Below are 27,924 nucleotides of genomic sequence, written 5' to 3'. Positions count from 1 at the left end.
CTCACTGGGAAGATATACACTAGACTCCCATGTAGGAAGGAGTGTAGTAGACTACGCCATTACAGATATGGACCCGGCAAATATTAGCGCCTTCATAGTCACCCCACAAACGCACCTGTCAGACCACAGCCAACTTCTCCTGTACATAAAATCTACAGAGAAACCATCCACACAAAAGCCACAGCAGAGCAGCCTCTACAACCGACCTCCATCCTATAAATGGTCCAAGACGTCAGAAATAAAATATAAAGAGGCTCCCAACAGACCGGAATTACAAGAGATGCTCCACAACTTCTACAGCTACAAGTACAAGTCAAACCCAGAAGGAGTGAATCAAGCTGCAAAAGACCTCAACAAAATATTCCACACCATGGCCAAATTGTCCGACCTCAAACAAGTCAACTACAAGAGGCCAAAAGAAAAGCAGATCAATGGTTGGTTTGACAAAGAGTGTAAAGCCGTTCGAAAGACCCTGAGAACAGCCTCAAACAATAAACACAGAGACCCCAACAACCCAGACCTGAGGGAAGCCTATGACACCATACAAAAGCAGTACAAAACCATCCTCAGGAGGAAGAAGCAGAGCTACATCTCTACCAAACTTAGCCAACTCCAAGACGCCCTCCAAGACAACTCCTTCTGGGAAATATGGAGCCACATGGACACAAAGAGCAAGAAAAAGACTGATACCCATATCCAAAATGGCAACATCTGGCTCCAGTACTTCAGAGACCTCTACAAAGACATCCCAAAAGAAGGACTAAGCCAAGAGCAGGAAAACATAACATCAAAACTAAAGGCAATGGAAGAGAAAATCAAAAACTTCCAAAACCCACTGGACACACCAATTACATTACAGGAAGTTGCAGAGAAAATCACTTCCATAAAGTGTAAAAAATCTAGTGGTCTGGATGGAATCCCCCCAGAGATGTTGAAGTACAGCCCACCAGAAATTCAAGCTGCAATGGTTAAACTGTTCAACATTGTGCTGAGTGCTGGCTACTTCCCTCGTACCTGGAACCAAGGACTCATTACACCGATCCACAAGAGTGGGGACAGGTATGACCCTGCCAACTACAGAGGCATATGTGTCAGCAGTAACTTGGGAAAACTGTTCAACAGCATCCTAAACAAAAGGATCATCAGTTTCCTTACCGAGCACAATGTCCTGAGCAAAAGCCAAGCAGGGTTCGTGCCAAACCACCGCACCACGGACCACATCTACACCCTGCACAGTCTCATTCAGAGCCACGTCCACAATACAAAGCATGGGAAGATATACGCCTGCTTTGTAGACTTTAAAAAGGCCTTTGACTCAGTGTGGCACCCGGGCTTGTTCTTAAAAATGCTGGAAAGCGGAATAGGAGGAAAGACCTACGATGTCATCAAAAGCTCCTACACCGAGAACCTCTGCAGCGTGAGTGTGAACGGTAGAAGAACGGCTTATTTCCAGCAGAGCCGAGGAGTCAGACAGGGCTGCAGCCTAAGTCCAACGCTCTTCAATATTTACATCAATGAGCTGGCTGCTGCTCTGGAATCTTCACCTGCTCCAGGTCTCACACTCCATGACGCCCAGGTGAAATTCTTGCTCTATGCAGATGACCTACTGCTGGTGTCACCAACCGAGAAAGGTCTCCAAGACAACCTACAAATTTTGGAGAAATTCAGCTCCACATGGGCACTACCGATCAATCTAAAGAAAACCAACATCATGGTGTTCCAGAAGAGAAAAAGATTTGACCAGCATCCTTCATTTGTCGTAAACGGCTGCACTCTAACAGGAACAGACAAATACACCTACTTGGGCCTGGAAATTCACCAGTCAGGGAGCTTTAAACAAGCCATAGAGACCCTGAAAAACAAGGCCTGCAAAACCTTTTATGCCATCCGAAGGAAATTGTATCATCTGAAGCCACCAGTGAGGGTCTGGCTAAAAATCTTCGATTCCATCATTGCCCCAATCCTCCTGTATGGCAGCGAAGTCTGGGGCCCTCACACTTACCCAGATTGGTCAAGGTGGGATTCCAGCCCAACAGAAATATTCCACCTGGAATTCTGTAAGCACCTTCTCCAGGTCCATCGAAGCACCTCCAACAGCGCCTGTCGAGCTGAGCTGGGCAGATTCCCTCTACACCTAGCAGCTCTGAAGAGGTCACTATCATTTCAGGCTCACCTACAGAGTAGCAATCCAAGCTCCCATCACCACAAAGCTCTGATACATATACGTGGGCCAGATGAACCAGGACCCCTGGCACAGCTCTCCCAAACCCAACTGGACAAAATAACCAATCACAGCAGCCTGACAAGAACCAGAATCAGGAAGATGGTAGACGAGGGCCAGGAGAGGTATGTCAGTGACTGGAGGACCGACATCAACACCTCACAGAAACTGACCACGTACCAGAGTCTACAGAGAGACTACAGACTGGCCCCGTATCTGGAGAAAATCCCGGACCCCAGAGACCGCAGGACCCTGAGCCGATATAGACTCAGTGCCCACAGTCTAGCCATCGAATCCGGTCGACACAAGCAGAGCTACAAGCCAAGGGAGGACAGACTGTGCCAACACTGTGACCTGGAGGCCCTGGAGGATGAAACCCACTTCCTGCTACACTGCACCAAGTACTCAGCAGTGAGGGACACTCACTTCAGGAGACTCTCCCATCTCTTCCCGGATTTCAGCTCCATGAAGGAGGAAGAGAAAATATATATCCTGCTGGGGGAAGAAGAGAGCGCAGTGGAGATAGCAGCGCGGTATGTGAGCGAATGTCATAGACTTCGAGAAAGAGAACTATGATAAGCCATGGACTTCCATAGCCCCCCATCCCAGATGTGGCCCCCCAATCCCCACCCTGGATATGCCCCATCCACCGTTACCACAGTCCCCACCGTGGATATGCCCCATCATAAGCCATGGACTTCCATAGCCCCCATCCTAGAAGTGCCCCCACAGTCCCCACCCTGGATGTGCCCCATCCATCCTTCCTACAATCCCCACCCACCATCCCCACAGCCCCAGGCCCTAATGTACACTTGCTTTGGCAAAACTAATTTGTATTTGGTCCTGCCAATAAAGCTTATTTGATTTGATTTGATTTGATTATATACACATACACATATATATATATACACATACACATATATATACACACATACACATATATATACACACATACACATATATATACACACATACACATATATATATACACATATATATATATATATATATATATATATATATATATATATATATACACACATATATACATACACACATATATACATATATACACATATATATATATATATAGATACACACATATATACATACACACATATATACATATACACATATATACATATATACATACATACACACACACACACACACACACACACACACACTTTAACCCCTTCAGTCCCGGGGCACTTTCCGTTTTTGTTTTTTGCTCCCCTTCTTCCGGGAGCCGTAACTTTTTTATTTTTCCGTCAATCTTGCCATATGAGGGCTTGTTTTTTGCGGGACAAGTTGTACATTTAAATGAAACCATAAGTTTTACCATACGGTGTACTAAAAAAAAGCAAGAAAATTCCAAGTGTGGAAAAACTGCAAAAAAAGTGAGATGGCACAATAGTTTTTGGGAGGTTTTATTTACGGTGTTCACTATATGGTAAAACTGATGTGTGGGTATGATGCCTGAGATCGGTTCGAGTTTGTAGACCCCAAACATGTATAGGTTTACTTGGATCTAAGGGGTTAAAAAAAATTCTCAAGCTTGTCCAATAAAAGTGGCGCACATTTTGCGCCATTTTCCGAAAACCGTAGAGTTCTCATTTTTTGGGATCTATGGCTCAGTGACTGCTTATTTTTTGCGTCTCGAGCTGTCGTTTCTAATGGTACCATTTTTGCGCAGATGCTACGTTTTGATCGCCTGTTATTGCATTTTGCGTTAAACTTTTTTTTCACTTTTTTTTTTTTATTTTACTAGTCCCCCTAGGGGGCTACAGCGATCAGCAATCTGATCGCTCTTATCTATCTGCTGATCACAGCTATAAACAGCAGATTCAGTCACTTCCTGTTTCTCTCTGCTCTCGGCCGAGGGAAAACGAAAGTGAAACTTCGTAGCTGCAGGCGTCATCACATGACCCTGTGCTACAATGGCAACCACCGAAAACCGAAAGTCATGTGATCACGCACGTGACTTCCGGTGGGGGAGGGCGGTAAGTAAAAATCATGGCCGCGCGCATATAGATCTCGCTGCCAGACTTTGGCAGCGAGATTTAAGGGGTTAAATGTTGCGAGTGGAAGCGATTCCACTCGCAACATGCAGGCACATGTCAGCTGTTGAAAACAGCTTTTGTGTGCCGACCGCCGCCGCCTGCCCGCGGCAGGGGGCGGGGCTTAACGGGACACGCTCCATGACGGATATATCCGTCCATGGTCGTGAAGGGGTTAAAAGTGCTTTCACGCATTATTGTGAAATGTCTGAGTGCTAATTTTTTTTTCTCATCAGACCGCACATAGACCCAACTGAAAATTGGTCAGCGCACAGACATACCCATAAATGCAAACGCTGTTCAGCTCAGAAGCAACATGAATCAGATCCAGGCTGCAGGACTGAAGCCAAGAGTATACTTCTCTGAAAACCTTGAGCAGCGGATCTTTAGACAACATGCACATGTTGAGTATTTAGTGAGTTTTTCACCTCCATATGCATAAGCCAAAACCAGGAATCGAATAGTCAGAGGAAAATGTGACGGAAACACTGACACCGCTTCTTTATTTTTCTTTTTTTTTACCCAATATTGTTTTTGAATAACAAATCATGAGATGCAAAAACTCACCAAATACTCAACATGTGCAAAAGCTTTAGAGTATAAGGCTATGTGCACATGATGAAGATTTTTTTGCAGACATTCTGCAACCAAATCTACATGTTCTAGCAGTAAAAACGTGCGGCAAAAAAGTGTGTGTTTTTGCGGCAATTTGCCACGTTTTTCATTGCTTTTAATGTTGAAAACGCAGCAAAAAATGCAGAAAGTTGATATGCAGCAGATGTTTTCTGCAACCAAATCTGCAAAGAAAAAATTCTGAACTTGTGCACAATACTTTAGGATTTGCATAGACTTTGCTGGCATAAGGATTTCCTTGTAGATTTGAGAAAATCTGCAATCAAAAACCCATTAAAAAGGAAACATGTGCACACAACCTATATTCTATGACATCCTGCAGGGCTTGGGCTTCCGACATTGTATGCTTCGCTGCGACCGTGCAGGCAGGATCGGATTCATGCTGCCCGCAGTTTGAGCAGCATAAATCAGACAGGTTCCCTTTAATATGACCGTTATTCTCTGCAGCAGTTCTACTCTGGTTTAAGGCAGAATTCAAATGTTGGTAAAACATGGTCAGAGAACAAACGATCTCCAGACCAGGCCGCAGGCCTCCTCAACTGAAGAGCTTTATATGCATAAACTTGGAAAATGTTTCACTATCATCTGAACTTGGCCCTGAATACATCAGAACAGCTCAGAGGCCAATTGTGTAAAGTATACTTTTACGTTTTTAGGGGGAAGGTGGATAAAAAAAAAAATATATAAAAGTTTAAAAAAAGGGTAGATAAGTTGTACGGCCTATTGTCCTAGGAGCTTTTGAGCCTACTTATAAAAAGGGAATGCATCATCAAAAAAAGTTATCTATTGTCTAAATCAAGTCTTTGTGTTAAATGTAATCTTTTTAAAAAACTATTTAATATCACATTTTGTATGTAATGTTTTAGAAATCCTACAAATTTTCACTCTTGCCACTGCCGCTATTTTAGACTTATACTTCCTTATGTAATCTAGAACTCCACATTTATAATGGCAGTATAGGCTGACTCACATCCAAAATCCACATCTACATTCACACCAATGACTCAGACCGTGTTTGTAATCTGCTGTGGATAGTAGAGTCATGGCCAGTTTTTGTAATCATGCCTGTGAGGATAACGAGACTTTAGCAAACTTGTCTAGAAAAAAAAAGGCAGTATGAGTCAATTTAGCCCCAGTGTCCAGTGTGAAGAATGCAAGCTTTCTAATGCAAATTGTGATATGGAAAAAAAAAAGCTGCAGAAATTTATAAAATATATATCTATTTATTTACCCCCCCCCCCCCAAAAAAAAAAAATAAATGTCGAGTTCAAGTGGTTGATACACGCTCATAAACGGAGCAGCCAGGATCTGCTTTTAACAGCAGCAGGTAGAGCAGTTACATTCTCTACTATTAACCACTTAATTGTTATCAGTCTCTGACAGTAGCATTTCAAACATGAGGGCTGGAAACACAAATCAGGGGGCCCATTTGGGTTGCTATAACAGTCAAGGGTGTGCTAAAGACCCCCTATGCCTGTCATGATGGCGCTCCCATTAAATCCAAACTTGTGGCTGATGTTTATAGGAGACTGTGATTTTCATAATATACTGCAATACTAGTAATTGATACACTGCCGATTTTGCACGTTTTTCCCACCTACAAAGAAAGGAGAGGGCTGTAATTTTTTATCATAGATACACTTCACCTGTGACATACGGAATAAAAAAAATCCAGAAAATCACATTGCATGATTTTTAAATAATTAATTAGCATTTTATTGAATGAAATAAGTATTTAATGACCTACCAACCAACAGGAATTCTGGCTCTCACAGACCTGTTTATTCTTTAAAACGCCCTCCTACTCTGCACTCATTACCTGTATAAGAAACATCTGTCTACACACACACACACAATCACACTCAAATCTCTCCACCATGGAAGAGACCAAAGAGCTGTCTAAGGATACCAGGGACAATACTGTATACATATACAAGGCTTGTATAGAGTAAGGAGGATGAGTACAATGCCAAGAACACTGTCCCAACTATGAAGCATGGTGATGCAAAAATCATACTTTGGGGCCCTTTCTGCAAAGCAGACAAGATGACTGCACCATATTGAAGAGAGGATGGATGGGGTCATGTATTGCGAGATTTTGGCCAACAACCTCCTTCCCTCAGTAAGAGCATGGAAGATGGGTCATTGCTGGGTCTTCCTGCATAACAATAATCAGAAACACACAGCCAGGGCAACTAAGGAGTGGCTCCATAAGAAGCATTTTAAAGGTCCTGGAGTGGCTTGGCCAGTCTGCAGACCTGAACTCAATAGAAAATCTTAGGAGGGAGCCAAAACACAGTGTTATCCAGCGACAGCCCCGAAACCTGAAATATCTGGAGAAGATCTGTAAGTAGTAGTGTGCCAAAATCCCTACAACAGTGTGTGTTACCTTAACCCCTACATTCTTTGTAGGTGGGAAAACTTGCAAAGGTGGCAGTGTATCAAATACTAGTTTTCTCCACTGAATGTGTATAAATGATTGTAGCTTTAAGTCCCCTACAGGAAATAATAAGCTAATAAAAAATGTTTTGATAAAAGTTCAAATAACCTCTCCCCCCACCCCCATTATATATATTTTTAATAAACATAGTACTTCTCAGTGTGCAAAATTGCAATCAAACAATCAAAATAAAAATAGTAACCAAAATCGGTAAATGCAATAAGGATGAATCAAAACAGAAGTTGCATGGGTTGGGGGGAGGGGGCTTGTCATACCGATATGAAAAAGAATGCAACAGGAGGTGAATAAAAAGTCATATCTATTCCAAAATAGTACCAATAAAAATGGTAGTTTGCCTTACAAAAATCAAGCCCTTCCACAGCCAGTTCAACCAAAAACTGAAACTGTTAAAGGTCTCAGAAAATGACAAAACAGGCTTTTTTTTTTATTTTAGCAAATGCGAATTTGTTGTTTTCATAACCATACAAGTTTGGTATACCTATAATTCTAATGACCTAAAGAAACATACTGCCAGGCCATTTTTAGTAAACAATGAATATCATGAAATTCAAAACTGTAAAAAAAAAATAAATAAATAAAAATTAATAATAATAATAATGGGAAAAAAAATTCTAAGTGCAGTGTATTTGCGAGAAAAAACAACAAAAGACATTTTCAAATACAATGAATGGTACAATTAAAATACAACTTTTCTCACAAAAGTACTAAAAACCATTAGAACTCTTGTCGACAGAAAAATATAAAAAAAAGTATTATGACTCTTGGAAGAAAAGGAATTGAAAAAACCCTCTACTAAAATGAAAAATAGTATAGTCAGGGAGGGGTTAATACCTTGTCACAGAACAGTGTTACCCATCACCTGTTTGTGGCTGCCCTTTTTAATAAAACAATGGGCAGCCAGCCACAGGTGGATTTTACTAAATCGATATATTAAGAAAAGACCAGAAGTGTCCTTCATGCCACCTTAAAGGACCTGTCGTCCTAGCAAAAGTTTGGTCTGAATTTCCACGCTGAGATCCTAAGGCCGAGGCCACACGGGGATTACTGCGATCCTCGCATTACACTCGGCACACGCTCGCAGCACAGCGGGAGCAGAATGTTATGCGACTGTGGTCTGATCAGACCACAGTTGCGGAGGGGATGGAGGGATTTATCTCCCTATCTCCTCTGTTGCCGGCTGATGCGAGAATCGCACTGCTCTCGCATTACACCGGTGTAACACGAGTGCAGTGAAATGTGTCTCTCACCCCATAGACTTATATGGGTGCAAGTGGAACAGGATCGCGCATTCCACTCGCAGCATGCTGCGACTGTTTTCTCAGTCCGATTAGGGCTGAGAAAATAATTGCTCATGGGAGCTGCCCCATTGAGTAACATGGGTCCGAGTGGAATGCGATTTTTTTATCGCATTCCACTCGCACAGTTTTTCTTGCCGTGTGTCCTAGGCCTAAACATGCAGAGTGTGATTCATCAATCCTCCACGCTAAATCAGTTCTGCCACACTACATACACACCAGTTACCAATCAATAACTGCTGTGATCAAAATGTGACAGTGTGGTTTTAGGTATAAGCACAAGATCTCATCTCATGTGTTCCCAGTAATGGAGGTGAGGCAGATTGTGAGATCAGAAGCTTGGACCCAAAAGTTTGAGTCAAGACTGATTTAGGGACAATTCTGAGCTTTTTTTTTTTTTTTTTTTAAGCTCAGATTTGAGCTTTATTTAGTAAAATCACCTCTTAGCAGGTGTTAACTGGTTTCTTAAAAGACGCAGTAACAGACATGCGATGGGTACTCTTTGGTTAATCATTTAAGGGGGTTGGTAGAGTTTGTTTTATTTTGTTCTTGTTGTATACAGTCATAATAAGGATGCCGTAGGGGTTAAGGAGGCCTCTACTGTACCTTTGATGTTCTCCAATAAATATGGAAGCTTTCAGAATCCAATAGAAAATAATTTGTAATCTGCTCCGTTGGACTCCAAATGTATGGAAACGTTCTAGTCTGAAGAAGCATGCATGACAATGCAAGACGTCTCTACCATGTGTATGAGCCCTTTACTGTTAACTAACGTATCATTTTTATGACACGTTCAACTCATGATTTATTTTAAAGTATGTTTACACCTAAAAAAAATTAGTCCATCAATGTTCTGTTCTCTGCAGTATTTGACTTGCAAAACAGCTATGCTAATGTACTACTAGCAACTGGGAACAAAAATCCAAGAGTCAGCCTTTTTAGGTTTTTGTATTTAGCCACACACAGCATATATGCTTACAATGTTGTTTCACTGCTCTGTTATACAGTGTCACAATAGTGTATATGTTACATACCAGATCCATAAAAGGGGTTGTGACATGCATACATCCGGCCACATTACAACTAGACATGCACAACCTCACTCAACTTGAGCAAGGCGGGACACGTCTAGTTGGAATGCGGCCGGAAGTATGCATATCACTGCCGACAATGGGGAATCCTGACAGCACGTTCTGCGAGGATTCACAAAGTGATGCAGACTTGCATGACACCTAGACAACCCCTTAAATGGGATCTACTAATGAAAACTTCTACTTTGAAGGTTTACTTTTATTTCAATTAAGTAACAACCTTTGCAAAAAGAGAACAGAAACTGAAAAAAGGTGTGTTTTCAACATTTTCATCAATATATTTTAAATGAATTATTTACAAGTGCATCTCAATAAATTAGAATATCCTCCTAAAATTAATTTCAGTAATTCAAATATAAAAAGGGAAACATATGTTATATGGTTATTGCAGAGTAATCTATTTCAAGTGTTTTTTTCTGTCAATGTTGATGATTATGGCTTACAGCCACTGAAAACTCAAAAGTCATTACCTTAGAAAATTATAATAATTACCACAGAACACCTGCAAAGGCTTCCTAAGGCTATGTGCCCACGGGAGCTTGCCATCTGCGGATTTTGCCGCGGAAAACCTGAGGATTTTTCTGGATTTTCCAGATAAATCCGCAGGTTTTATCATGTACAGTCACTCCCCATGTTATCCTATGGGACATGGGGAGTGCTGTGTCCACGCTGCGGAAAGTGCGGCTGCCGAACATGCTGCGGATGTAGGCATCCGCACGTATAATTGCATGTCAACTATTCATGTGGAATTACCTGCGGATGTTCGGCCCTCCGCTATGGAGATAGAGGCCGGGATGTCCGCAGGTAAGCCGCATGAATGTCCGCATGTTTCCTGCAGCTAAAAATAGCTGCGGACGCTGGCGGGCAGCTGCGGGAAACATGCGCTCGTACCTGCGGATACATCCGCAGGTACGAGCGCCCGTGGGCACATAGCCTAAGCATTTAAAATTGTCCATTAGCCTGGTTCAATAGGCTACACAATCACGGGGAAGAATGCTGACTTAACAGATGTCCAGAAGGCAGTTATTGACACATTCCACAAGAATGGGAAGCCACAAAAGGTCATTGCTACAGAAGCTGGCTGTTCACAATCTGTATCCAAGCATATTAATGGAGAGTTGCATGGAAGGAAAGAAGGGAATTTTGTTTACTTACCGTAAATTCCTTTTCTTCTAGCTCCAATTGGGAGACCCAGACAGTGGGTGTATAGCTACTGCCTCTGGAGGCCGCACAAAGAACTACACTTAAAAGTGTAAGGCCCCTCCCCTTCTGGCTATACACCCTCCCGTAGGAGTACGGATTCCTCAGTTTTAGTACCAAAGCAAGAAGGAGGAAAGCCAATAACAGTTTCAAAAACAAATTCAATCCGATAACTAGATCGGAGAACTTAAGAAACAACGTGAACAACATGTGCACCCGAAAAAACGAAACCCTAAAAACAGATAGGGCGGGTGCTGGGTCTCCCAATTGGAGCTAGAAGAAAAGGAATTTACGGTAAGTAAACAAAATTCCCTTCTTCTTTTTCGCTCCTAATTGGGAGACCCAGACAGTGGGACGTCCAAAAGCAGTCCCTGGGTGGGTAAAAAGATACCACATGAACGGGCTGTCATACAGCCTCTTCCTACAGGTGGGCCACCGCCGCCTGAAGGACCCGTCTACCTAGGCTGGCGTCTGCCGAAGCGTAGGTATGCACTTGATAGTGTTTGGTAAACGTGTGCAGACTCGACCAGGTAGCCGCCTGGCACACTTGCTGAGCCGTAGCCTGATGCCTCAACGCCCAGGACGCACCAACGGCTCTGGTAGAATGGGCCTTCAGTCCAGATGGAATCTGAAGCCCAGCAGAACGGTATGTGTGAAGAATTGGTTCCTTGATCCACCGCGCCAGGGTGGATTTGGAAGCTTGCGATCCCTTATGCTGACCAGCGACTAGGACAAAGAGCGCATCCGAACGGCGTAGAGGCGCCGTGCGAGAAATGTAAATCCTGAGTGCTCTCACCAGGTCCAACAGATGTAAACCCTTTTCAAATTGGTGAACTGGATGCGGACACAAAGATGGCAAAGTGATATCCTGATTGAGATGAAAGGAAGAAACCACCTTGGGAGAAAACTCTGGAATTGGACGCAGTACTACCTTGTCTTGGTGAAACACCAGGAAGGGAGATTTGCAAGATAACGCCGCCAGCTCGGACACTCTTCGAAGAGATGTGACCGCTACAAGAAAAACTACCTTTTGTGAAAGCCGAGAAAGGGGAACCTCTTTCAAGGGCTCGAAAGGCGGCTTTTGAAGAGCAAGGAGAACCTTGTTCAGATCCCAGGGTTCCAATGGCCGTCTGTAAGGAGGAACGATATGACAAACTCCTTGGAGAAACGTGCGTACTTTAGAAAGCTGTGCCAAGCGCTTCTGAAAGAATACGGATAACGCGGAGACTTGACCTTTAAGCGAGCTAAGGGACAAACCTTTTTCCAACCCAGACTGCAGGAAGGAAAGAAAAATTGGCAATGCAAATGGCCAGGGAGAAAACCCTTGAGCCAAGCACCACGCTAAGAATATCTTCCACGTCCTGTGATAGATCTTAGCTGAGGATGGTTTTCTAGCCTGTCTCATTGTGGCAACAACTCCCTGAGATAAACCTGAGGCCGCTAGGATCCAGGACTCAATGGCCACACAGTCAGGTTCAGGGCCGCAGAAGTCAGATGGAAAAACGGCCCTTGAGACAGCAGATCTGGACGGTCTGGTAGTGTCCACGGTTGGCCTACCGTGAGATGCCACAGATCCGGGTACCACGACCTTCTTGGCCAATTTGGAGCGACGAGTATGGCTCGCTGGCAGTCGGACTTGATTTTCCGGAGAACTCTGGGTAACAATGCTAGAGGTGGGAACACATAGGGGAGTCGGAATTGCGACCAATCCTGAACCAACGCGTCTGCCGCCAGCGCTCGGTGATCGTGAGACCGTGCCATGAAAACTGGGACCTTGTTGTTGTGCCGTGACGCCATCAGATCGACGTCCGGCGACCCCCAGCGGCAACAGATCTGTTGAAACACGTCCGGGTGAAGGGACCATTCTCCTGCGTCCATGCCCTGGCGACTGAGAAAGTCCGCTTCCCAGTTTTCCACGCCTGGGATGTGAACTGCAGATATGGTGGACGCTCTGCTTTCCACCCACGTCAAAATCCGCTGGACTTCTTGAAAAGCTTGGCGACTGCGTGTTCCCCCTTGGTGGTTGATGTACGCCACCGCCGTGGAATTGTCCGACTGAATCCGAATCTGCTTGCCTTCCAGCCATTGTTGGAAGGCTCGCAGGGCAAGATAGATTGCTCTGATTTCCAGAACATTGATCTGCAAGGTGGACTCTTCCTGAGTCCACGTCCCCTGAGCCCTGTGGTGGAGAAACACCGCTCCCCACCCTGATAGGCTCGCATCTGTCGTGACCACTGCCCAGGACGGGGGAAGGAACGACTTTCCCTGTGACAATGAGTTGGGGAGAAGCCACCAACGTAGAGAGTCCTTGGCAGTCTGAGAGAGGGAGACAGTCCTGTCGAGGGACGTCGATTTCCCATCCCATTGGCGCAGAATGTCCCATTGGAGAGGGCGCAGATGAAACTGCGCGAACGGGACTGCCTCCATTGCTGCTACCATCTTTCCTAGGAAATGCATGAGGCGCCTCAGTGAGTGCGACTGGCTCTGAAGGAGAGATTGCACTCCAGTCCGTAGCGAGCACTGCTTGTCCAGTGGAAGCCTCACTATCGCTGATAGAGTATGAAACTCCATGCCAAGATAAGTCAGAGATTGGGTCGGGGTTAGATGAGACTTTGGAAAGTTGATAATCCACCCGAAAGTCTGGAGAGTGTCTAGCGCCACCTTCAGACTGTGTTGGCATGCTTCTTGAGAGGATGCCTTTATAAGCAGGTCGTCTAGATACGGAATGACCGAGTGACCCTGCGAGTGCAGAACAGCTACTACTGCTGCCATGACTTTGGTGAAGACCCGGGGGGCTGTTGCCAGACCGAAGGGTAACGCTACGAACTGTAGGTGCTCGTCGTGTATGACGAAACGTAGGAAACGCTGATGCTCTGGTGCAATCGGCACGTGGAGATACGCATCTTTGATGTCTATTGATGCTAGAAAATCTCCCTGAGACATTGAGGCTATGACGGAGCGTAGGGATTCCATCCGGAACCTCCTGACTTTTACGTGTCTGTTGAGCAACTTCAGATCCAGGACGGGACGATACGATCCGTCCTTTTTTGGGACCACAAACAGATTGGAGTAAAAACCGTGACCCTGTTCCTGAAGAGGGACGGAGGTCACCACCCCTTCCGCCTTTAGAGCGGCCACCGCCTGCAACAGAGCATCGGCTCGGTCTGGTGGTGGAGAAGTTCGGAAGAAACGAGTTGGCGGACGAGAACTGAACTCTATCCTGTACCCGTGAGATAGAATATCTCTCACCCAACGGTCCTTGACGCTTGCTAGCCAAATGTCGCCAAAGTGGGACAGCCTCCCACCGACCGCGGGTGTGGGCATCGGAGACCGCAAGTCAGGAGGACGTCGTTTTGGCAACGGTTCCTCCGGCTGGTCTTTTTGGGCGTGACTGAGACCTCCAAGAATTTGAACGTCTCTGGTCCTTTTGAGTCTTTTTTGACGAGGCGAATTGGGACCTGCCCTGTCCTCGAAAGGACCGATAACCAGACTGACCCCTCCTCTGTTGGGGCTTGTTTTGTCTGTGTTGCGGTAAGGAAGAGTCCTTACCCTTGGAGTGTTTGATGATTTCATCCAAACGCTCTCCAAACAATCGGTCACGAGAAAAAGGCAAATTGGTTAAGCACTTCTTGGAATGAGAATCTGCTTTCCAATGTCTCAACCACAGAGCCCTACGCAAAACAACTGAGTTGGCTGACGCCACTGCCGTGCGGCTTGTAGCGTCCAGAACAGCATTAATCGCGTACGACGCGAATGCCGCCATTTGCGAGGTCAATGGTGCTACCTGCGGGGCAAATGCACGTGTGACTGAGTCGACTCGCGCAAGCCCGGCCGTGATAGCTTGGAGTGCCCATACGGCCGCAAAAGAAGGCGGTAATGACGCTCCAATCGCTTCATAGATGGATTTCAGCCAGAGCTCCATCTGCCTGTCAGTGGCATCTTTAAGTGCCGCTCCATCTTCAACAGCAACCAAGGATCTAGCTGCAAGCCTGGAAATTGGAGGATCCACTTTTGGACACTGGGTCCAACCCTTGACCACTTCAGAGGGAAAAGGGTAGCGTGTATCTTTAAGTCGTTTAGGAAAACGCCTTTCAGGATAAGCGTGGGGTTTCTGGATTGCGTCTCTGAAGTCAGCGTGGTCCAGAAAAGTGCTTAATGTACGCTTAGGGTATCTGAAATGGATTCTCTCGTGCTGCGAAGCTGACTCCTCTACAGGAGGAGCTGGTGGGGAAATATTCAACATCTTATTGATGTTAAATATAAGATCATTAACTATGGCGTCACCATCTGGTGTATCTAGATTGAGAGCGGTCCCAGGATCAGAATCCTGATCAGTTACGTCCGCCTCATCACCCATAGATTCATCCCGCTGGGATCCAGACCATTGAGATGAATGTGAAGGGCCGTCATAACGAGCCCGCTTAGGCTGCCCGGGGCCATCGTCCGAGTCAGAGTCTTCACCCTGAGGTGTAGATGCCCGTCCCGGAGCTAGGAGCTGAGGGGGACCAGGGGGCAATACATGCACAGTGTCCGTGGTCTGAAGTACAGGCCTAGCTCGCAATGTGTCAAGAATTTGTGACATAGTGAGAGACATTCTGTCAGCAAAAGCTGCAAACTCAGTTCCTGTCACCTGGACAGCATTCACAGGTGGTACACCCTGGGACACGTCCAGCAGAGGTCCCGACTGTGCAAGCGCCGCAGGGGCCGAGCACTGCACACAATGAGGGTCCGTGGAGCCTGCCGGTAGAAAAGTCCCACATGCGGTGCAGGAAGCATATAATGTCTGTGCCTTGGCACCCTTGCGTTTTACGGGCGACATGCTGCTGGCTCTCTGCATGTGAGAGAGTCTATAGCCAAAGGGCGACCAGCGCTATGTAATACCAAGTATTTGTAACAACAAAATACTAAGAATACTACGAGCACAAGAGGGGGTGAGCCCTGAGGGCTGCTTACCGCCCGCTGAACAGCGGGTAAGAGGCTGCAGAATGCCTTGTCTGGGTCTCCCCGGCTCCCCTCTGCAGCTCAGCGTGTCAGCAAGAATGGCTGCCGGCTTATGTGGAGAGGGGCGGTCCGTGGGAGTTCCCCAACAAAAGTGCGGGAACAGTGTCCCCTCTGTGCTGACTGTGAGGGCTGGAGTATGTAAAAACGACTCCAGCCCTCAGCGCTGATGCACTGGCCAGCGTCCCGCCCCTCTCCTGACTGGCAGGTCTGGGGGCGGGAACGAACGAAAGCAGGCCGCAAAAGCCGGGGACTCGAGTTATCAGCGCGGCCGCCGTAAAAGCGCGGGCCGCGCTGAAGTCCCCGGCGCACTACAAGTGCCAGCCGCGCCGCTGTTCCAGCGGCCGGCGCGACCGAGTCTAGACGTGGGCAGCGCCCCGCCCCTCTCCTGACTGGCAGGTCTGGGGGCGGGAACGAACGGAAGCAGGCCGCAAAAGCAGGGGACTGTAGTTATCAGCGCGGCCGCCGTAAAAGCGCAGGCCGCGCTGAAGTCCCCGGCGCACTACAAGTGCCAGCCGTGCCGCAGTCCCAGCGGCCGGCGCGGCCGATTCCCATAAGTGTGCCTGCTTCAGCTAAGCTGAATGAGGCCATGGCACAGGCGCCGCAGCGCTGATGTCCCCCGGCGCACTACAACACCCAGCATGCTGCGGTGTGAGCGCCAAATGCACGGGGACACAGAGTACCTTAAGGAAGCAGGGCCATGTCCCTGATGTACTCCGCTCCATCCAGCATCTTCTCCAGGGGCTGTAGATGGAGCACGGTCTCAGTGCCTGGAGACCGGTAAATCCCACTTCACCCAGAGCCCTGTAAAAAGGGATGGGGAAGGAATCAGCATGTGGGCTCCTGCCGCCGTACCCGCAATGGGTACCTCAACCTTACAAACACCTCCGACATAAGTGGGGTGAGAAGGGAGCATGCTGGGAGTCTGTATAGACCCTCTTTTCTTCCATCCGACATAGTCAGCAGCTGCTGCTGACTAAAAACAATGGAGCTATGCGTGCGTGTCTGACCTCCTTGCGCACAAAGCTAAAACTGAGGAATCCGTACTCCTACGGGAGGGTGTATAGCCAGAAGGGGAGGGGCCTTACACTTTTAAGTGTAGTTCTTTGTGCGGCCTCCAGAGGCAGTAGCTATACACCCACTGTCTGGGTCTCCCAATTAGGAGCGAAAAAGAAATGTGTGGTAGAAAAAGGTGCACAAGCAGCCGGGATAACAGCAGCTCTGATAGGATTTTTAAGAAAAGGCCATTAAAAAATGTGGGGAAGATTCACAAGGAGTAGACTGCTGCTGGAGTCAGTGCTTCAAGAGCTACCGGACACAGACGTATCCAGGACATGGGCTACAACTGTCACATTCCTTGTGCCAAGCAACTCAAGACCAATAGACAACACCAGAAGCGTCTTACCTGGGCCAAGGAGAAAAAGAACTGGACTGTTTCTCAGTGGTCCAAGGTGTTTTCAGATTAAAGTAAATTTTGCATTTGGAAATCAAGGTTCCCAGAGTCTGGAGGAAGAGTGGAGAGGCCACAATCCAAACTGCTTGAGATCTAGTGTGAAGTTTCCACAATCATTGATGGTTTGGGGAGCCATGTCATCTGCTGGTGTAGGTCCACTGTGTTTTATCAAGACCAAAGTCAACGCAGCCGTCTACCGGGAAATTTTAGGGCACTTCCCTGTGCAAACAAGCTTTATGGAGATGGAAATTTATTTTTCCAGCATGACTTTGTACCTGTCCACACTACCAAAAGTACCAATACCTGGTTTAATAATCACAGTATCACTGTGCTCGATCGGCCAGCAAACTCGCCTGACCTAAACCCCATAGAAAATCTATGGGGTATTGTCAAGAGGAAGATGAGATACACCAGACCCAACAATGCAGACAAACTGAAGGCTGCTATCAAAGCAACCTGGGCTCCCATAACACCTCAGCAGTGCTACAGGCTGATCGCCTCCATGCCATGCCGCATTGATGCAGTAATTCTTGCAAAAGGAGCCCCAACCAAGTATTCAGTGCATTTACTGTACAGACTTTTCAGTAGGCGTTAACATTCCTGAGTTTAAAATCATTTTTTCAGTTGATCTTAAATAATATTCTAATTTGAGATAATGACTTTCTGGTTTTCATTGGCTGTAAGCCATAATCATCAACAATAACAGAAATAAAACACATGAAATAGATCACTGTGTGATGACTATATAATGTAGGGGTTTTTTTTATATTAAATTTCAGAAATAAATTAACTTTTGGAGGATATTCTAATTTTATTGAGATGCACTTGTATATTAAAAGGGGTTGTCCATGACTAGATAAACATAACTGCTTCCTTCTAGAAACAGAACCACATCTTTTAATGCTTTCTGTCTATATCTGCCTAGCTATAGGTTATCTGCAATACCATGTGACTATGTGGGGAGTCGTTCAAATGAAGCAGTCATGTTCATCTAATCCCGGACAATCCTTTTAACGTTTAATCTAATCTATCTATACACACACAAACAGTATATAGTTGATCATTTTTCAATAGGTGCTAAGATCTCAAAGCTAAAACTTCTCTATTATAATTAAACATCACAAGTAGTAAAATATATGTACATACACAAAAGTAAAATCACACAAACTAGAGAGGGGGGGAACAAAAAAAAAAAAAAAAAAAAAAGGAAAAATCCAAAAAGAATAACTGTAATTTTGAGTGGCATACAGATCAGTGTCACTATATGCAAGTGAGCTGCTGGGTCCGGGAACAGTTCATTCCATATGTGCTACACTGACAGCTGTTATATGCCCTAAATGGTGCACGAAATATAAGGAAGACGGGAAAAATAGCTTTCACATTTTTTGCAATATTTTGTGAAGGGATTAGATCATGTTCATATAAATTACAATTTTCAATATTTTCTTTTGCCCCACAAAGTCTGTCATTGAAAAACAATTTGAATACATTGAAGACACAAATGGATTTTTGTTGAAGAACTCAAGTCCACTTCAAAATTAGAAAAGAAGTAGAATGCAGTTCAATTGAATTGGTTTTTAGAACAATTTTTAAATTTTGAACAGGAGAAATTTCATTTGATTCAGTTTCAAGGATAAAATCACTTTATTTGCAAAAGGAAATTGCACGATGACAATTTAGATGGAAGATTCTTGATGTAGATCTTGAAAAAAAAAGAATCCACGCTCAGTATAGTTTTGAGATCTGTAAGCTGACTTTGTGTCCTCTGCTCAGACCTGTTTGAAATACTTATTTGATATCTATACAGAATAGAAAAGACAAAGTTGGTTTTATTGTGACTGCTTTAAATGAGTGATCAAATACAATTTGAAATCTGACTAGCTACAGTAGTTTTTTTGAAGATACCTAGATCAAGTTAAAAAGCTACAGACATTTATTTTCTAGTGTTAATGGGACAAATGTTAAAGGGAACCTGACCGCTAACACATGCTGGGCAATCCGTGGTTGTCTGATCTTAGCCAGGTATGTTTGACAACGTTGCGACATTTCAGAGGGAACAAAAAATAAATAAAAAAAACACAATTTAAACAGCCACTGGGGACTGAGCCGCACAGGACCCTAGCCAAACAGCAGGGTCCCCAGCCACTGCCCTGGATTCACAGGTCTCTGCCCACAAGCGTATGTAGGCAAAGACCTCTCAGTCCTAGGTACCATGTGGAGAAATGCCACTGGGGGCCACACAACGTTTCACAGTCAAACATACCAGGCTGAAATAATACAGCCACGATCTGATACAAGCTGCCCACGGTTTGACCGTCTTGTATCAACTATCAGCTTCCCTTTAAGAATTACTGAAAAAAAATCCCCATATTTATAAACATAAGAATTTTTTTTTATAAAATGTCAGGTAAAACATTCTAAATTAGAGGACTATAAAACTAAGTGCAATTTAAAGATTTTCAACTTGTGTTCATTACCTGCAACCACAAACAATTTTTTCTAGCACATGGAGCATGCGTTGTAAAGACATTTTAAAGATTTGTTTTCATTTCATCCATCAGTCATTTTATTCATTAATAACATCAATATTCATGGTGGATGACCTGGCTCTAAGTCTCCAGTATCTTTTTGATTTTAGCACAAGATTGACTTCGAATAATTTCAGAACTACTCCAGTTTCATTGTTTTTAATAAACAAGTTACAAGGATTTAGCACAGGAAAAATACAAGATTTAGCACAGGAAAAACTAACTAATATTAATTTGTGTGAAAACACTAGAATTACTTCAATTTTTATCCAGACGAAACATATTTGGAGGCATTACAGTTTTTCAAAATAAATTTTTGGGGCCTAGAGAAGTACAAAATTGTTCATCACAAGAGACAATCAAATAATCCCTACAAGGTCAGCAATGACCAGATTTTTTTTTCTCTACATATAGTTCTTCTGTCTACTAACAAGTGATTTTACATGTATATGAGGGGTGAAAAGACAATTGCATTTTTAGGTTCATTGTAAATGTGACAAACAAGTTTAAGCAAAAGGCTGGTGTCACATTTGCGAGAGACTTGTGCGAGTCTCGCATCGTATCACCCGGCACGGCATGCAGGTCTAAGGACTAGAGAGTCTCAGCTGCACAGAAATACACAGAGCCGCTCCGCTCCAGTCAGGAGAGAGTGTGGCCGTGCCGGGTGACGCAATGCAAGACTCGTACGAGTCTCTCGCAAGTGTGACTCCAGCCTTAAAGGGAATCGGTCAGTAGATCAACCCACCTAAGCTATCAATATGGGCACACGGGTCATAGAAAGCTTAATAAATGATACCTTGATATCTTCAAGCTGATGTTTAATTCCAGAGAAATCCACGCTTTTCTTATTATGTAAATGAGCTGTTAAAATCAATGAGCCAGACACTGATCTGCATGAGAATCTGGCTCCAGAGCTTATATTGAAGGGAAGGGGCATTAGCAGTGTGAACATAGTAATGACTAACAGTCCTCTCTCCAGATCTCACTGCCGAGCTGTCTGTGATAACACAGAACAGCAGAACTGAACTTTGTCTCATTACAAACACATTTATTGTGGTACGAGAAGGGCAGCACAGCAGGGTTGACAGCTCTGTGAGGACACCTGCAAATGTCTTTGTACATGAGACCGTTCAGTTCTGCTGTACTGTGTTAGTTCTGAGCTCACTGCACTGTATGAGCAAACAGTCAGTCATTACATGTCTTAAATTCGTAATGACCCCACTCATAAAATAACCTGTGGCTGTGAAGGCAGATGCTCATAAATATAAATTTATATATATATATATATATATAAATATATATATATAATGTATGTGTAATATATATATGTATATATATATATATATATGTGTGTGTATTTCTGTGGAATAAGGCATTGGATCACAGATGTCAAGGAATCTTTTTATTCAACTTTCTCTGACCTGCACGCAGTTTAATTTGTCTAAACTGCACTGCAAAATTTAACATGGAGTCCTTTTGGTTTCTACAGACAAGAAAGCTTGTTTTCTCTAGGACAGCTTTTATACATTGAACATCAGAGAAAGAAAGTGGTACGAATCGAGATTCAATAAAATATAAAAACTTTATTAATAGTACATTAAAATAATATAGCAAGGAGTCCTAAATGGGATTAACAGAACTGTATGCGAATTGGTTCACACTTGTTATGGTCAAAGTCTTACTATATGATGCACTTAGTACAGAGTGTTACAAAGGGTCATATGCAGTTTAATTACATAGTGCATACATGTATAGCCAAAATACATACATGGTGTATACATAGATGGTAATTAGATATATATTAGACACTTACTGTGACTCAATGTTACATACACCATCACCATGCAGTAACCATGTGACAGAGGTCACTACTTCCTATTGTTGTTCCCTAGTAATTGACATCCAGTTATGCACCATTTACATCTAATTACCCATGTAATGTTTTGGTATCGAGAATAAAGAGCCCTGTATCACATACATCTAGTACTTTTCTGTGGGCAAATTTCCAACCAAACTAATTAATCACTCCAGTATCATAGTGCAGTACTGACCTATTCCGCAGCAGCTCTGGATATCCCACCTGTTCCTACGCGCGTTTCACCTCTTCTTCAGGGATCGTCCCTGCACTATGATACTGGAGTGATTAATTAGTTTGGTTGGAAATTTGCCCACAGCAAACTACTAGATGTATGTTATACAGGGCTCTTTATTCTCGATACCAAAACATTACATGGGTAATTAGATGTAAATGGTGCATAACTGGATGTCAATTACTAGGGAACAACAATAGGAAGTAGTGACCTCGGTCACATGGTTACTGTATGGTGTATGTAACATTGAGTCACAGTAAGTGTCTAATATATATCTAATTACCATCTATGTATACACCATGTATGTATTTTGGCTATACATGTATGCACTATGTAATTAAACTGCATATGACCCTTTGTAACACTCTGTACTAAGTGCATTATATAGTAAGACTTTGACCATAACAAGTGTGAACCAATTCGCATACAGTTCTGTTAATCCCATTTAGGACTCCTTGCTATATTATTTTAATGTACTATTAATAAAGTTTATATTTTATTGAATTTGGATTCGTCCCACTTTCTTTCTCTGATGTTCATAGTATTATAGTGGTGTCCTGGCATTCTCAAAAAGGTTGGGGAGTGACCAATATTAAAATGAATAACAGCTTTTATACATGCAGGCTATTACATTTGGTTTTCTCCTTTCTTCCCTTGAGACTTTAAAACATAGGTTGTATTATTGAACTTCAAGATACAATTTTACATCCTGGATATGCCCAATGAAACTTCAATCAAGAGCGAACTTTGGATGTCCAAGCTGTCCCAGGTCTCCCATCCCATGTAAATAATGAGTACAGATTTAGAGATTATATATATATATATATATATATATATATATATATATATATATATATATATATATATATATTATATTATATTATATATGTGCCCTTTTATTTGGACCCCCTCTGATTGCTCAACAAGCCCTTTCCTAGATATGCGCAGCTCAGGAGACATTAGTGCACAGCTCCTGCCTGAGTGCGCACACAGCAGAGTCCAGATACAATAGGAAGCATAGGCCGCCTAGTGTATCTGTACTCACTCTGCTCTGTGTGCACTTCTGTCTTTTGAGAAGCGCACATTTCAGGGGCAATATGGTGGGGTTGAGGAGGGATTAAACAACTGGTGGGGCTTCCAATTAAAAGGATACATACAGTATATAACAAATGGTATCAAAGGTTTACTTACTCTTTAGCTATACAATCATCCCAAGAGGATCTTGGGCTTCTCTTCTTTCTAGTAGTCAATGGCCCCTGTCATTGAACCTTACAAATAATATTTCCTAAAATGACTCAGAGGCATGTCACAAAAATGTTTTAACATGAACCTTTTAATTTAGTTTTTTGCTTTTGTTATTTATAGTCAATCAAATGCAGTAAACTTTAGCTTTACAATTTCCATTCATATTCAATAACATTGCAGAAAAACCAAACTGGCAATTTATGCCACCTGTTCTGTACACGGAATGATGAAGCAATCCTAGTCACACGTATGGGTAAGCTAAGAGATTATACCAAATAGGAATGAGTGCAACATCAATTTCAGATGCTCGAGTCTCCACTTTGTTGCCTCATATCTAATGTTTAGAAATTTCGATTGAAACACAGATTTGATCACTCACATATGCAGTCCAGTCTTGAATTGTGTTTGTTTCAAGAATTACAACTCAATTTGTTGTTTTTTTTCGTTTGTTCTTTTTAATAGGATACATCCAAGTTTGGAAAAGGATGAGGTTTTATTTTTTTTTGCAGTGGAATTCTGTTTTAATTTTATTATAATTTTTTATTTTTTTTTGAAGAGTTTTATTGAAATTGCACATAAACAAGTAAACGGGAAATACAGTCACAGAACATATTGCAGAGGCGTCAAGAGCCAAAGCGAAACAATTTGGTAGGGCATCTTTTTTCCCTTCCAAAAAATGTGAAATAATAACAATAAAATACAAATTAACCAAGTCTAGAAAGTCAAAAACAGCAAACACATGAAATCCTAAAATGTTTAATTATAAAGACTACCTTTAAAATTACTAAAGACTTCAATACTGTTTACATTTATGTACAACAAAATGCTACTGGAGATACCGCAAAAATTAAAGGAAACCTTCCAGAAATGCAGCATTTCTGCTCAAATGGTTTCATCCAATCCAAAAATATCAGATACAGTCTATATATAAAAAAAAAAAAAAAAGAAGAAAAGAAAAAATACAATAAAAACAACGGTATCTGGCAGTCTTTGTCAGGGAGTGACTAAAACAGAAATTAGAATAACTGCAACAAGCAGAAGAACCATAGCATCACAATCTAGAAGCACATAACAAAAACCTAAATAGTAAATCTAAAAACAAAAAGTAAACCATTGGAACAAAAATACTATTACAAAGCTCCCATTAGGCTTGGTTTTCGGCATGGCTTAAATGTTAAGTAAACCCCAACTTAAATTCCCATTGCTATACTGGGGCAAATTTGGAGCACACCAATAGAAAGTAAATAAAATAAGTAAACTATTTACAATATAGTGAAGAAACAAGTACAAATTACAGGAAACGGATACTGAAGCCTCTATGTGAGTATGTAAATGTAGGTGTTTGGGGGGGGAAAAAAAAATTAAAAAAAAAATCAAACCTTTCTAATTGTTGACTTTCCTATTTCCATTGCTGACCATAAGAATCCTGATAAAACTCCTGGTTGTCATTACTGTAACCATAGTTACCAGTATAATCACCAACTTGCTGCAAAGGCTGTTGCGCTATAGGCTGGGTTCCCCAATTTTGCTGATTGTTGGTCTGGCGACGCTTGGAGTCTGGCTGGCTGTACCCATCTGCCTTTCTTTTTCCACCAACATTCCCACCTCTACTTCCACGGTTACCACGTGAGTTGCGACCTCGTTGGGGCTGAAGTGATGGCCCACCTCGTCCACCTCTGGATCCTCTAGGAGGGCCCATGGGAGAACCTCTTGGTACATAACTGGAGCGCCCTCCACGCTGAGGAGGAGCTGATCTGCCTCTAGGTGGTGGAGGCCCGCCTCTGCCACCTCTTCCTCCTCTCCCACGCACAGGGTATGCATCATCATACCCATAGTATGGATCATCGTAGCCACCACGATAGTCATGATAATCATATGCATAATAATCATCATAGTAATCTTCATAGCCATAATAATCTTGCGGATATGAATAGCCACCTCTGCCCCCACGGCCCCTGCCTCTGCCTAGAGGCGGCATCCGAGGAGGGGGATAATAGTAATAATCATCATACCTAAGAATATAAACGAAGAATAAGCATGTGCATGGTGAAAGCACAAAATTTCAAGAAAATAACTGAATTCAGCTCTAGATATTGAAATAAAAAGATATTTGAAAGGAACCGGTCAGCAGGAAGTTACATTCCTAACGAATGCCGTGTGTGAAGGCCCTTTTATGCTTGTTAAATCCTCACCCTGCATTTACAATTTCATTTGGAAGCTTAAAAGGAAGGAGTCGCGCTTTTTATTTTTGTATTAATAATAGTGATTATGAAATAAAGTATTTTTAATACAAAATTAAATTCACTGATTATTTATTTTTCATTTAATTCTAGTTTTACTGACGCACCGGAGGCTGCCATCTTGGATTTGCTGTGTGTAACGACAGGCAGCGGTGATTGCACTGTAACTGATCTTGGCGTGCTGCTCCCCATCCCTCTCCCTCCGCTCACCCCCCCCACTCTGCCACTCACTGCCCCTCCCCACCTGTGCTCACCTCGGGCCTCCGCTGCTCACTGCTATGTACTGTGATCACAGTCAGTGGGTCACTGGGACCCAGTCAGTGGGTCACTGGGACCCAGTCAGTGGGTCACTGGGACCCAGTCAGTGGGTCACTGGGACCCAGTCAGTGGGTCACTGGGACCCAGTCAGTGGGTCACTGGGACACAGTCAGTGGGTCACTGGGACACAGTCAGTGGGTCACTGGGACACAGTCAGTGGGTCACTGGGACACAGTCAGTGGGTCACTGGGACACAGTCAGTGGGTCACTGGGACACAGTCAGTGGGTCACTGGGACACAGTCAGTGGGTCACTGGGACACAGTCAGTGTCATAGTGCGGTGCGGGATACAGTGGAGCACTATGCAGCTGGCCTTAGTGACACTTTAGACATATTAGCATCACTTTGCGGCCACCAACAAAATGGCTCCGCACTGTGATCCTAAACTTTATTCTCTGTTATCCTTTTGGAAACACCCAGATTTGGAGGGGCAGATGTGACATCGTAACATCACACACAGGAGAGCAGATTCTGCCCACTTTTACTGCAGTTGTAATGTGAGCTAGTTCTACAGTAGCTCTACAGCAAGAGTTCAGCAGCTGCTCCCCCTAGTGTTTAAGAGTGGAAAATATCAAAGCTTAAGTTTTTTTTTCTATATTTTTCTCAATTAAAAACAAATATTATTTAAACAAAACATTAATACTTTATATTTTTCAGTTATTGAAAAACATTTTTTGACGACACCTTCCCATTAAGAGAAATCCAGCGTTTAAGTTTTAGCCGCTAGTACAGCAGGGATGGCACTGCACTTACAGCTCTCCAGCCTCGCTATCTATTCCCCACCAACCACAGGTCTGTGGCTTGTCTCAGTTACCTGCCTGACATTTTGCACAAGGGCCATCATTGCCTGGGATCGTCTCCTCGGGCAGGGTAGTGCATGAGAAGATCGACAGTACAGCTCTGGCAACGTAATAAGGAGTTTCCTGAAATCTTCCAAAAACAAGGTGAGCATCGTTTAATAAGCATTGCAGGGCCTTAACACATAGCATTAGTTAGGGTTATAACATCCTGATGGGTTCCCTTAAAGGGGTATTACCATCCCCAGGAAACTATTCTAATATGTAGTAGGTGTAAAAATATTAGCAAATACCTCTATATCAGGAGAACTAGTCTACATTTCTAATTAGCCATGTCTCTTACCTCATGTGCAGGGCATTGCAGCTTAGGTATCCATAGTTATGTCCACTCATATAGTGTAATTTAGTTGCTTGTAACACAAACCAAAAGAAAAAACTCCTAAAAACAGTTATTTATTTAGATCAATGTTAAAAGATTATAGGTATAAGCCACTGCTTATCTAAAATAACTACAGTGATATATTACAGTGAGTGTAATAGGGTGATAGACTTAAGTATATGGTAGTTTTGGTTAGTTGCTTGTAACCATGGATAACTAAGCTGCAATGCCCAGCACATGAGGTAAGAGACATGGCTCTATCAGAGGAACTATACAACATTTCTAATTGGAGGTATTTGCTAATATTATGCCTACTATATATTGGGATAGGGTCTCTGTAATGGGAATAGCCCTTTAAACTAAACTCAATTTGATAGGAGCAACAAATATCACAACTAACCCTGTAAGCCATATAAAAAAAAAATGTAGTTGACAAGTTTGTATTCAGAAATAAAAACCTTTAACCCCTTAAGGATGTGCATATTTTAGGAAACAGAATTTATTAATTTTTTTTTATCAACATAGCTGTATGATCATTTGTTATTTTTTTTGTGGGATGAGTTGGTTTTATCAGGGCACAATCTAGCTTTTATATTTAAAAAAATAAATTAGCAATTCTGATTGTCGGAGGTTGTAAATTTTAAGCTACTCGCAGTGCTGCACAAAGTGTTGTGTTTAGTCTTCAGTCACCCCAATTATAGCGACACCAATTTCTATTGATGATATCATAAATTGGACACGGGAGAGCACTTTTTAACAGAGTGGGGAGGGAGACAGAGGGAGAGTTTGTCGCTTGTTTGGTTATCATTTTTGGATATGTACAACTCTATTTGAATTTTTCTTTTTGTTAAGCCAGATGAACAAAAATTATTTTTGAGAAAGCAAATTAATCATAATAAATGTCACCATTGTACTC

At 43.1% G+C, this 27,924-nt stretch overlaps 1 protein-coding gene across 4 annotated transcripts in view; it reads right to left on the bottom strand.

The window, feature by feature from the left end:
* The window catches only part of HNRNPR (heterogeneous nuclear ribonucleoprotein R), a 180,727-nt gene that overhangs the window by 27,322 nt on the left and 125,481 nt on the right, over positions 1–27,924 (bottom strand). The window contains exon 9 of one of the 4 annotated variants that reach the window (XM_075336005.1): positions 23,344–25,287. The exons of the other annotated variants lie outside the window; for them this stretch is intronic. Within the exon in view, the coding sequence (XP_075192120.1) occupies positions 24,675–25,287 (613 nt within the window). The 3' untranslated portion in view covers positions 23,344–24,674. Of the gene's footprint in view, positions 1–23,343; positions 25,288–27,924 lie in introns of those variants that run through there. 4 annotated transcript variants of the gene reach the window in all.

This window comes from Anomaloglossus baeobatrachus, chromosome 2 (genome assembly GCF_048569485.1).
Source record: "Anomaloglossus baeobatrachus isolate aAnoBae1 chromosome 2, aAnoBae1.hap1, whole genome shotgun sequence".
Taxonomy (NCBI): Eukaryota; Metazoa; Chordata; class Amphibia; order Anura; family Aromobatidae; genus Anomaloglossus; species Anomaloglossus baeobatrachus.
This window is presented reverse-complemented; position numbering and strand designations above follow the sequence as displayed.